The sequence below is a fragment of the Felis catus genome, chromosome D1 (assembly GCF_018350175.1).
Source record: "Felis catus isolate Fca126 chromosome D1, F.catus_Fca126_mat1.0, whole genome shotgun sequence".
NCBI classification, from domain to species: domain Eukaryota; kingdom Metazoa; phylum Chordata; class Mammalia; order Carnivora; family Felidae; genus Felis; species Felis catus.
Genome location: NC_058377.1, coordinates 28,000,239 through 28,013,654, shown reverse-complemented (window position 1 = coordinate 28,013,654; position 13,416 = coordinate 28,000,239). Strand labels below are relative to the sequence as shown.

Sequence of the window (13,416 nt, the reverse complement as noted above, 5' to 3'; positions counted from 1 at the left end):
TACTATCTGACATGCAACCTTCAATACTTGTCTTTCAATATAAAATCTTTAATAAGAAACATATGCCATTCAAGCTCTGACTTCTGCCTACATCTCTCTCTATAAATCTTGTCTATCTTCATCCCTTCTTCCCCATTCCCTAAAGCCCCCAAATCACACAAACACAGTCCATCTAGCCAGACTGGTATTGGGTTCCTGGATTCCTACCATGGTCTCCTTTCTCTAGGCTCTGACATATGCGGTCTCCTATACTTGTAACATTTATCTTTCCTCTTACTTGGTTAAATATCGTCAACTTTGTGTCTCAGCTTTCATATATCTTCCTTCTAGAAGACTTTTCTGACCAAAAAGTCTTCTAGATGATGCCATAGCAAACAACATTTGCTTTTATCTCAGTACTTACTATGTCGTATTGAATTGTCTACTTCCTTGAGTGTAAGAACTATGTTTTGTTGTTGTTTTTGGCTAAGATACAGAAGGGTATGAATAAATCATTCTGGAGTGGGTAAAATATAATATAAGTAAGAACTTGGCTATGCCATTGAGTCTATTATTGAAATATGAATGTAATGAAGAACTTTGCCATACCCTTGGGTCTATTATGTTGCTTTTTTTAAAATCATTCATCTTCATGATGTGGAGATTACATGTCTATATCATTTAAGGATGACACAAAGCTGATGGTGACAGCTCATCGGAATCCAAAAATAATCAAAGTGAACTTAAATACAGGACACAAGGTGCAGTAAAATTTCAAAAACTTAGAAGAAAAATTTAAAGAAAATTACCTATAAGCAAGAATAGGAGAGGTCTTACATAATAGCATTTTTTTGTGTGTGTGAGAGGAATGAGTACAACATCAATATGAACCACGAGTGTGGTATCTGAAAGAGAAAGAGAGAGAGAGAGAGAGAGAGAGAGAATAGGGACGCCTGGGTGGCTCAGTCAGTTAAGTGTCCTACTCATAATCATGAGTGTCCTAGCTCAGGTCATGATCTCATGGTTCATGAGTTCAAGCCCTGCATCTGGCTGTCTGCTCTCAGCAGAAAGCTCACTCCGAATCCTCTGTCATTCTCTCTCTCTGCCCCTCTTGCTCTCTCTCTCTCTTTCTCTCTGTCTCTCAAAAAAAATAAATAAATAAACATTGTGAGTTCAAGCCCCGCGTCGGGTTCTGTGCTGACAGCTCAGACCCTGGAGCCTGTTTCAGATTCTGTGTCTCCCTACCCCGTTCATGTTCTGTCTCTCTCTGTCTCAAAAATAGATAAATGTTAAAAGAATTAAAAATAAATAAATAAATATTAAAAAAGAAAAAATAATACAATAATAAAGTGAACCTATATAACTATAAGGTCCAAAATGTGGTAGGTAAGAGTCCATGACTCACTTATCAATCAAACTACATCTAGGAGAGTTTGGTAATGCATTTTAGTGAATCATTATCAAACTAGAGCATGTCCAGAAGATAAGGATCAGGATGATTAATGGTTTAAAATCATGCCATACAATAATCATAAGAAGGAACTAAGAATGTCAAGATAAGTAGTATTCATGATAGGCATCTTTTAGAAAGAGGATCACACAATATTAGTTATGTTTTTGAATAGTTCTAATTGGCAGAAGTTAGAAAGAGACAAATTTTTGCTCCACATAGATTCATTAGGATTATATTCATCTACAAGTAATAGAAACCTAATTAAGTTTTTTTTTTTTTTTCTCATAAGTGATAGTAAGTATGGAAACATGTTTTCCAGTGCTGGTACAACTGCTATGTCATCTTGAACCCAAGGTCCTTTTATTAGATTTAGCCATATGAAATTGCCTTATACTCAATTATTTTTGATTTACCAAAACAGCCAAGTCCATTTAGTTTAACCTAAATTCTTCCTTCTTTGCCATTCTTGATATGTGTTGTTTGTCCGCCTTTTTACAGGCTCTCTCCTGGAACTCTAGGTAGTATGCCATTTTCTCCGTCAAGAGGAAGGGGCAATGGCATGGTTTATAAAACACAGTGTCCCTGAGTACAATCCTCAAAACCCCAACCAAACTTGTGCTTTTATTGCATTAATCTGAACTGCATTGCATGACCATACTGAGATACAAGGGAATTTTTGTGGTGAATAGTTTGAATGGGCACATTGCTGCCTGCAACAAATTTAGAGCACTGTTTATACAGAGAAAGGATAATAATTGATTTTGAGGAGATATCAAAAGTGTTTGCCAGAATAGTGTTTTCCAAAGAGTTTATCAACTATGAAAAGGAATACTAATATCATTTATTCTCAGTTGTATCTGCACAATAGAATAATCTGTACTTATTTCAAGGTAGAGGTGACTTTGTCCTATACTAACCTATACAATGGGTATTTTTGTAGGTCATCCCTGGGCACCTGCTTATAATAATCCCCACAGGTGATTTTGATAGACAGCCAGAACTGGGGAGCACAACTCATGTGGTTAGTGTCTGATTACTGGGAATATCTGGAATGGTTGGGCAGCAATTGATGAACATCATTCAGATGGGATTTGATGCCTTGAGTGGGAGACTGAGAAAATTCCATAATTTCCCACAACTCTAGGAGTCTGTGAAAAAGCTTTTGCATTTGATGAGTAAATTATTTTGGCCTTGACAAGGCTTTGGCAGTGCAAGAAAGTAATGGAAAAAATGGTGATAGGGCATTTAGATCCTTCTATTAAGAAGTGTTAGGGAGAAAGGAAGGAGAAATATAGAACAATCAATTAATTCTTATTTGTTTTAAAAATTAGCACAATGGTTTATCCAACTGCAGATGTCTATACATCACTGGTTGCATTGAGGAAAAAAAAAAAGCTGTCAATTAACCTTTTTCATGCCTGGGCCAGGTTTCATCTTGACTGTTTAGGAGGAAAGTCAAATGCCCTGGTGGACAATTTTGTGTGAAAGGGAAAAAGTAGATTTGAAGAAGCAGATAAGAAACACTTGACCACCTCATCTTCTCCAACTAAATACAATCCATCCAGTCACTTTCCTCTTTTCTTAGATCCAAACTTCCTTTGCCTGTGTGTCTCCCCATGACGCTGACATAGGTTCAGATAGCCATCCATCCTCCACTCATCTGATCTATTGACCACTAGAGTGACTATTTTCTGCTCTGGGGTAAGTTTAGTCATAAATACTGAGCTCATCTACCACTACCCAGGTGCCTACAACATATGGTTTATGACTGATTATCACCAGGAGATATTGCTAATATATGGGATTACAGATTCAGAGTCCCCAAAAGATCTTGCCAGAAAGAAAGTATCAGTTGAATCTAATAAGATAACTTCAGAAAGGGTAAGTTCTGAGATCGGGTTATTGTGCACATCGTAAAACACCACAAGCATAGGAGAAGGAAGGTTTGAATTAACAACAGCTCAACAGAAGTTGACAGGATCATATGGCTCCTACCTAAAACTTAAGGGAATCTCATGCTGTTTTCCCTCTCTCTCCTTCTCTCTATCTTCTTTCTAGCTGTAAGTTCTGAGTATTTAATTTGTGCTAAGTGTTGTGCTCGGTGCCCTAGGAACATAAAGATCAATAAAGCAGTCCCTGACCTCTAGGAGCTCAGAGTCTGGTAAAGGAAGATAGACATGTAAGCATGTACCTATGCCATGTGTGGTGGTTGTTAAGTATAGAGGCAAGTACAGGAGAAATGGAAGTATAGATGACAAAATAAGAGACTGCTGAGGAATGCTGAGCTGGAATTTTTCTTGAATTGTAAGTTTTAGATGAGGGCAGCACTCAGCAGAGGGAGCAGTGTGCACACATGCTGTGCAGAAGAAGTCCTCAAGCAGTCCGTGGAACAGGAACAGGATTGCAAAGGATTAGGAGAGGCTGGCAAACCCAGGCCAGACCTAGAGGGTTTACATTACCTTGCCAAAGGGCTGAGATTTCGTCCCTTTTGGGTTGGAGTGAGGAGGGGCCATATTCTATAATATTTTGGACTACTCAAAGCACACTGGGAGAAGAATACTTTAAAAACAATATAGAATAACCCAGAAGAACTTTGGATAAAAGCAATCAGCACCCTTTCTATGGATGATAAGATAGAAACTAGGAGAAAATCTTGCTATATTTAGCCCAGTGGAGGGAAAATTTGAGGGAGAAGGGAACACAATTTTTTTTTAAATATTTAAAGTAAATTCATGTTGAAGAAGGATTAGACTTGTCCTGTGAGTAGTAGTGTTTGTATCAATCATAATACTATTAAGTAATACTTCTTGAGAACTTACAGTGTGCTAGGCAGTGTTCCAAGCACTTTATCTGCAGTAACTTATTTAATCCTCATAACAGCCTTAAAGCTAAGTCCCATAATTATCTCCATTTTGTAGAAGAGGCAACAGAATCACAGAAGTTGACTATATTGTTTAAGGTTTCAAACTAGGAAGTGGAAAAGCCAGGGTTTGGACCCAGGCAATCCAGCCACTATATTATAATGTCTCTCTAGACCTAGAGAAAATGGCTAAATCTGTAAGAAGACAGATTCTCCCTCTCCTTTGTCTTCTTCCTCTTTCTGTCTTCCTGAAATCTAATGGTCAGGCACAATAATCTAGAAAGATGTATGTTCCCCCTTATTGGAGACAGAAGCTAGGGGACCACTGCAGCTCCACTATTGAGGTATCAAAGTTCAAAGAGAGAGATTGAAATAAGTCATCTTGAAAGTTCCTCTGGGCTTGAGCTGGTTGTGACTCTGGGATTGGATGACATAGCAGTGTGAACACTTTAGGGAGCCAGCCGTGTACTTTGTGAGTTACCCAGAGACTGCCCTTGGCACACATTTGCGTGGTAGCTCTGTTCCCCATGTGCCTCTGAGCCTGCTGACTCCATAAAAAAAACAGGCAAGTTTTCACTCATGTATGCACAGCAAGAGCCAACCTGACTTGGGGAGTGGAACCAGCATCACTTCTGCCTAACACACTAACTGCAATTTTGCCATTGAGGTTCTTGGCATCGAGCCTTTGTTGCTCATGAGAAGGAGAGCAATGGAAGCAACACTGCTGGCTAACTGACTTGGGGAAGAGACTGGACCGTGAGCAGAAGAGAAATATGAAAATCTTCCCACTAAAGAATGGAGATTCTTCCAAGGTTCAGCATTGCTTAGCACTCTCTAAATCCAGCTCTAACACATTCTTTCTTGACCCACATTCAAGTGGCTCCTAATTCTCTTATAAGATGGATTCGTTAAAGAATCCTTATCATTCCTGGATTCCTCTATGAGGGAAATGCTGTGACTAGTTAATTCTTTTCTCCCATCCTAAGGATGCCTTATAAAGAAATACATACATATATAGATATGTGATAAAATATATATGATATAGCATGTAGTGTTTGCATTGCACACACACCATTCACACATTCTGACTTTGGTCATCTGTCTGTGACTATGTCTATATTCTTAGCTCCTTGCAAGCAGAAACTGCTTCGGAATACTTTCTTCTAGCATCACTACTTTTCAAGTGCTATATCAAAAAGACTATTTGCAAAATTGCAAAGTGTTGAACTTGAAATGAAACTTGAAAATATTTTAGACCAAATTCTTTATTTTAGAGATGTGGAAACTGAGGCTCATATAAAGGATGTGTCTTACCCAACATCATAGAACTTTTCAGATGACTTTAGAGGTCCAATGCTTAAATCTGACCACATATTAGAACCTCTTGCAGGGCTCTAAAAAGATTGATGATTAACATCTGATTTTATTGGTCTGTGATAGGGTTCAGTCATTGGTATTATTATAAAGCTCCTCAGGCAATTTGATACACCAAGTTTGAGAACCATTGGCTTAGAAAATGTAAATATTGCAAATCCCCTGATGACCTTTCAGTCTCAGAGATCAGGTCAGGAGATGTAGAACTGACTGCTTGACTTGGAAGGCTCAGGATCCATGTGAAAGTTATCTGTTCTCTATGTGAGGAAAGATAAGAACAATCACGATCACCTCTATGAAAATGCAGATAGAAGCAGCCAGGTAAGCAATCATCCTGAGTATTCAGCAGGCAGCTTGTACACAGTTTGAGCATAAGAAAAGCCATTTTCCCTCTGGGTACATATGACTGGAAACACAAGTTGATGGATTAGAAGAAGACCCATGTCTCAACTGTAGTGTACGACCAGAGGAGAACAAATAAAGCATGATGAATTTTTATTATTCCAGAAACCCTAAGTTAGGGTGACATGGGTGGTTAGCAAATAAAAGGGTTCTCAGAAGGGAGATTATCTTAGATATTCCCTTAGTTATGAATCCCTCTAAGAGGTCCCCCTGCATAACATTTGCCTCATCCAGACTAACTGCCAGAGGCAAATCCTTCCCTGATCTGTCTGATATAAGTATCTCCCCCACTCCCCTTACCTCTAATTCTGTGCAGAAAGCAAGGCAAAAGGGAGGTGGATAAGCTACCAGACAGGGTGGCATTGTGCCAAGAATCAACTAATAACTTGAATGACAAAAGACAATTGTCACAAAGCCAACTAACTTAAATCAGCTTTCATCATCCACATACTAACTGAGGGCACATCAAATATCTATGAGTTCCTTCTTAGCAGAAGACAGCATGGAGTAGTTAAGGCAGCACCTCTTATTTATTATTACAGAACTACAGTTGTGAGTCCTCTCCCAGTTCTCCCTACGTAAAACAAGGATCAAAGGTTAGTTGCTTTCTTGCCACCCATTTCCATGAGAAACCAAAAGCTGTGTCTTTCATTCTTCCCTCTTGCTTCTGGCACTCCTGTTGGTGCTTTTGAATGCTATTAAAAAGGATAGAAAACCAAGCCAAATCTTAGAAATTCTACTCTGTCTTTGGTTTCATCTTTGAGTTTGTTTTAGTCACTGATGCGTTGATTCCCACCACCTACCACCTACAACTACAACATAGTGGGCACTCAATAAACACTTGCAGGGTGATTGAACCAATGAACACATACACAGCTATGGTCTGTGTTGGGTTAGTGTTTGGTGACACCACCAAGACAAAGCAAGGGCAGCACCTCCAGAGAGTTAATCTGAATGAGCCTTTGAAGCCAAAACCAACCAATCCTTTGAACATTCTTTTATTACTATGAAGGCAATACTCTTAGAGAAGAAAAAAAAAATGAAATTTAGTAACCTAAGATGTCCTTAGTAACAGTGCTAAAGAATGTGTTTTCCAATATTTGATTTCTTAGCTTGACAGTCTCTCTTGAAATATTCGCTTCTCGGCAACGAAAATGTGAATCTTTGTTGGTTTGTTTTGCAGTTTGCAAATGACTTACAGAGTTCTTCTGGCAGGGTTTCTGTTTTTCTTCTTGCAAATAAACAAAAGGCCATCTCTCTAGTATGACTTAAGTGGGGGAGTATCTGTGCTCTGTCATTGTTTTGGAAGGAGGAAAGAAGAAGAGGAAAGGAGGGGGAAGTAGAAAGAAAAATGAGGAAAATTGTAACAGGCAGGGAATAGACACTGAGCAAAACGTGGGAAAGTGACAGAGGTAAATTGGATATGGAAAATTAGAGTGTCGGGGATATCAAATAACTGAGGACTCTGTGATCAATGGGGTCCCAGGTACTCTTGCTGGGGAAGCCTGAACTAGCCCACCAGTTCATCTGTCCCCCCTTCCCCCTGCTGCGCTGCATCATCTGGGCTCCTTGCGGACTGGGAAGACAGACTTTCCCTCCTTCTCCTGGGCAAGCCTGCATGAAGCAGAGCAACCCCTGCCAGCATGACCTAGATCTGTCAACTGATCAATTATTGTTCCCATAGAGGAGAAGGAAAAATGAAAGGAAGAAAGAAAAAGGGAAATAGAGAAAAAAGAGAAAAGGGGAAGAGAGGGCAGAAAGAGGGTGGGAGAGATGGGGAGAGGCAGAATGAGAAGGAAGGTGGATGTACACATAGATGTTTTAAGTTTAAGCAGTGATAGCACGAGTAGACTTAATCTAGGAGGTTGCATAAATAAATACAGAGATGCAGAAAATAAAATATAGAGTTCTCAGAGATTATTGAGCAAAATCATAGAGCAGAGGATTGAGTCCTCTTCTACCCACTTTTTCCAATCCAGACAGAACTGTCTTTACCCTCTAAAACTCTTAGCTCCAGATATCTTCTCCCTGTTCTCCCCCTTTCTGCCATCTGCCCAGCCAGCGTTGCACCTCCTTGAAGAAGTCTCCTTTTACAGGTGGATGGCCAGCATGCTCTTTCCCACTGTGGTTGCTAATGGAAGGGAATGGAAGCATCCACCACCAGAGGAGGATGGCAATGGCGCCACCGGACCCCATCTGGCCTGTATGCCATTGATTACCTTATTTTTGCCTGTTTTCATCTTTTATGTTTAATTTGTTTTATTGAATTTCAAATGACTGTAGACATAAAGTAAACATTTAACAAGCCAATAGAGCAGAAAGGAAGTAAACTGCATAAATACAACCGGTCTCAGCATGCAGTTCCACTTAGCACCACATGTTTGGAGTGTTACAAGCATTAATGAGTCCTTACAACACCCAGGGGAGTTGCTCCCCAGCCTGGCAGGCAGGTGGGGAGACAAGCTCACAGAGGGAAAGATTTTCCCCTACAGAAGACATAGAGAACTTTGAGCTCAGATGTACATGCTCCCCACCGAGCCTCACACAGGCCTCCAGAACTGGCACGAAACCTGGAAGTCATGCTCATTAGAGTGTTTGAAGAGTCTGTAGGGCCTCTGCTGAGGTTAGATGTAAAGCAAAGTTTGTTTGCATTCTTGGCATTCTAGTTGGTGGGCAGGACGGAGCAGGCCATGAACTACAAAGCAAAACAAACAAACAAACAAAAACAAACTAGAACGGAGCCAAATCCCAGATGTGATGGTCCCACCCAAAGTGTGTTCATCATGAGTAGACAGTGACGAGCGCTGTGAATTGTTCCAGCATGTGTTTCCTGTACATGCCAGAATCATGTGTCTCATAGTGACGCAGAAATGTTATCAGTTCTTAGGCTTTTAGGAGGGATCACTGCATCCCAATGGATAAGCTGTGGCTGAAGACAACACCAGTTTGTTTGGGCCATCTGTGACAAGTAGCTGGTCCCAGCCTAGGTCACCATGACTCTGGGCAACCAGATTGCAGGCGTGTAGAGGACAGAGCCCCGGGAACTGCTGGAAGATATTCCAGAGTGGAGCAGGAAAGCAGAGGCACAGCTCAGCATTCTAGGAGAGGCTTACTGAGAGAAAACAGAAGTCAGGGGCTAGGCATCCAGCTCATAAGAAGTCATTCTTGGCCTTATATTTGGCTTTAAAAGTGTCAAAAAAGGAGGGCCTACCACCAGGACTAGGCTTTGCACTTGGTAACTAAAGCTGCAATCCTAAGAACGGTCTTCATGCAGCAAGGCCTGCTGGTCACTGCTCGGACTCTCCAGTCACCCTTGATCAAATGCTTAGAGGTCCATCACTGAATATGAAGGATGAAGGTGAGCTGCGTTTGTTGTGCTGTGCACGACTTGCCTCTAACTTGCCCTGAGCTGGCAGCTCCAGGGTCTACTTTGTTACTTTGTGAGATTCCTCTGTCTCTTTCCCCTGACCTTTTTTTTTCCTTTTCAATGGCCCACAGTACTTATATCAGGCCTAGGGTCCCCTCATCCCACACTGATTTTTCACTTTGCCCATAAACATTGTTATGGTCTTATCTGCCTCCCTCCCATTTCAGAAACATTACCCAACTCAGGCTGCTGCTGGCACCCAATGTTTCCTGTGAGTGGCAGGAAGCTGCCCCATCTGCCCACCTGAATGGGGTCCATGTCAATGGCGTCCGCCGAAGGAGAGCTTGAACTTAGCCCCAATCTCCTTTTCCTTCTACTCTGCCTGTTTGTGTCTCAAGTGGTCAGATTCAAGTTGATGTGGGACATGAGATGAGGGAAAATTTGAAACGTAAGACAGGAATCCAGCTAAGCTCATTCGAAGGTGTTAAAGGGAGCATTAATCCTTCGAAGGAGAAATGGTTGGGTTTCTAGAAAGAGAAGGGCTGCCTCACTACCAGCCATTCCTTTCAGAGCCTCTCAGTGGCAGAAGGTGGGCGGTGTGCTGAAAAGGACAGCCGCCTAATCCGGCTTCCCCGCTCCAGTTCCCAGGAAAGAGGAGCTGCTGGCTAATAAACCCTGGTGAGTCTTAGGGCCAGAGCCCCAGGGCACTAATCACCCCCTCCCTCCTGCCCGGCACTAATCAGCGCTGATTCCCTTGGAAACTGCCCCCCCCCCCCCCCCCCCCGCTGCTAAGCTGGATCATGGTTGCTGGTTGGGTTGGGGTGTGGGGAGGAAAGGGTCAGAAAGGATTCCATAAAATACCACTAGCCCTGGATACCTTTTTTAAGAAGGCAAGAAACCCAGGAAGTAGCAGCTCTAGGAAGAGCCAGCTTAAAACAAAAACAGAGAAGAAAAAATTGCCTTGGAATGTGTACTGCATTCTAACTAGTCCCACTGGGTCAATGCAATAGGGGTGGATTATTGCAGGCAAGACCTGGGCTGCCTCGGTAATTCTGTAAGTTTGATAAGAGATAGCTGGCAGACTCGAGCTTCTGTCCCCAGAGAGAGGAAACAGACATCACCTTTGCCTGTCCAACTGGCATGTGGTATAGGGGTCTTTGGGGGTTATTCTTCCTTAAAATTGGGCAGCCTGTTTTATTATGACACACTGAAACATATTCAGAGCTGGCTCGAGGTGGACAGCACAAATAAGGCCATTATTCTCCTAAGGAAAGTCAAATTTGGTAGCATGTAAGGAGGTCTAAGATATGCCTCCCCCCATCACACAATCCCCACACCATGAGAGAAACAAGACCACAAAATCAGATTTCACCCTGGAGAATTTTGTGCCGCTACTTTCTGCTCATCTACTTAGGGATGATTCAAAGTATGAGCAAATATTATGCTTCCCTGCATTTATTTCTGATGAAAAAAAAAATCACGTATGCTAATTTATATGTAAATTCAGTATGGCCCTGGGGCTCCTGGCACGCTGCCAATGGGGCTGTTGATGGTGGAAGTTTGGCCATTGTCTCCGGTTTGATGTATAGATAGAAGAGACGCAGACCTCAGGACAGATGGAAATTAGTGAGGACTTGAGACCTTCCCCTTCTCTACCTGTGACCCTCCACTCTACCCTCTGCCTACTTAGTTTTCATTTCTGTTGTTAGCATGATAGAAGCTTGGCTCTGAACTCAGTTTCCCCACTGCACTAGTGTTGGGGTTTTGCTTTTACCAGGTGGGCACCTATGAACCCAGAACAAGCAGGGGTGTGCACCCCCACCTCATGCACACACATGCATACACACATACATGTGTATACACACTGCTGCTGTTCCATATTACATAAGACGAGTCAGTCAAGGATGCCTCCAAGTTGGCTCCTTTACTCTTACACCCACCAATGCTCCTATGGGAAAGGAGAGAGATTCTGAGGCCAGTGCCCCTCTGAGGTTGAGCGCAGCAGATGACATCAAGGATATCCCTGCAAAATCAACCACTATGAACTTCCTTGCCATCTGATTCCCACCCCTCCAGCACCCCCTTGCCTTCCTCCTTGAGCCCCAGCCAAGGGTACACATGCATTTGATTCTTCCCAGCCTGGTCCTCTCTGCCCACCTGGTGTGGGTCCGCATGATAACCACTGCAGCTTATGTCAAAGGGCCAGAGGCAACCTCCAAAGTCTACCCTCAGAGAGGGGTCGGCAGGACCAGAAGTGGGGATAGGCAAGACTGTGAGAACTCCATATTGCGGTAGGAGAAGAGAACGAGGTGGGTGGGACTCCCCATGCTTTTTCACCTAGTGAGACTGAACTTTCCTCTGGGAATCAAGGCACAGGACTAAGCTTCTGCATGGGATCCTCTTTGCAAGCTCTGCTGGACCACCCAGGGAAAGTTTCTCTGCCTGTCTCAATCCTGATGAGTTCAAACACCTTTAATATGAAAGAGGTAAGTCAGACCCTCCAGAGGACAGGGGAGGGCGAGAGCAAGCAGGTGAACAGATAATACCGCTGCTGGAACGTCAGAGCTAGAACAGAGCGGGGGGCCACACGGTGCAGCAAATGGACTCAAGGTTGAAGCAGATTCCAAATGCACCCCAACGCAGCGTGACCAACATCAAACGGTACCCTGGGCCAGAGAGCAAGCCCACCCTCAACTGCTGCCCCTGGTGCCTGGGCTTCCCACCGCAGACAAATAAAAAGAAAATTAGCATTCGACTCTTATTGCCACTCTCCCTTCAACTTGGAAAATCTTTCCTGAATTTCAGATCCTCCTGAGTGTTCCCACTGCCTTTAATCGGCTTGTTATCCTCCCCCAACCCTGCTGCCCCCACCACAAACACACTCCCAAACACATTCAAAACTAATACAGTTGTCCACCTCTGCTGCAAATTGATTCATCCCTTCAAGCTGTATCTCTGACCAGAATCTTACAGGATGCACAGTTACCTGATTATTCTTAGCCTGCGTTTTTCAGTTTGCTCCTTTCTAGAAGCTTTGCAAGTTTACTGGCCGATATTTAAAGTTTCCTCTTGTAATTTCTTCCCAGTAACATAAGCAACACATTAGCAACCCCGATGTCCTCTGAATCTGTAATTTTCCCCTGCTTACATGCGTGCTCTGTTGTGTATGTGTGCAAGAATGTACATAAAGCCGGGGAGACCAGTACATAGCCGCGCACCTAAACGGAGCACCAGACACATTTTACTTATGCATATACATTCCCCTATTCCGGTAGCAGCCAGAATCAAATCAATATTCTCACAGCCTGGTAGGGAGAATGAAGTCCCAGCCATGCTGTTTAAACGCTCTCTCCTCCACCTGCAAACCGTGCAGCAAGCCGACTCGGGGAGCCTGCGAATCATATAAAGCACACTGTACGATTCCTGAGTCTACTGTAGGCAAATCAATAGCAAGCTCTTACCTTGAAAGAGAAACAGAGCAGCCAGCCCCGTGAAGATTGCCCAAGAGATAGAATTGTGCATTTTTGCCTGGATGGTTTTCATGATTTTTTTTCTTCTTCTTTTTCTTCTTTTTTGTCAGGTTCGGTTTTTTCTTTCTTTCTTTCCTGACAGATTGCGTTGCTCTCAAGCTGTTGGAAGGAGATTTAAATCCACTGTTTTGCTGAAGGACACAACAAGAAAGCCGAGGGTGTGAGAGAGTGTGACTTCTCAGTAATTATCTCTACTCATACTCTGGCACTGAGACACATCGTACAATCTGGCCCTGGACAGCCCTCCTACAAGCTGCAATCATTGGTTCTAATCCAAGGATTGACAGAGCTACAACACACGCGCGCAGGCACACACACACACACACACACACACACACACTCACTCACTCAGGAATCATTTACTGGGCAAATCAGGCTAGCTGATTAAAGAGACAGGAGCCTGGAGAGAAGGAATGATAAATGCCACTTTGCCCCTTCTATATTACTTTCA

General features: G+C 42.8%; 1 protein-coding gene across 1 annotated transcript in view; it reads right to left on the bottom strand.

Moving 5' to 3' along the window:
• Nucleotides 1-13,193, bottom strand: part of NTM (neurotrimin) — a 943,500-nt gene extending 930,307 nt beyond the window's left edge. Inside the window, exon 1 of the mRNA XM_006936805.5 lies at nucleotides 12,897-13,193. Within this exon, the coding sequence (XP_006936867.1) occupies nucleotides 12,897-12,978 (82 nt within the window). The 5' untranslated portion in view covers nucleotides 12,979-13,193. The remainder of the gene's footprint in view (nucleotides 1-12,896) is intronic.
• Between the last annotated feature and the right edge of the window lie 223 nt (nucleotides 13,194-13,416).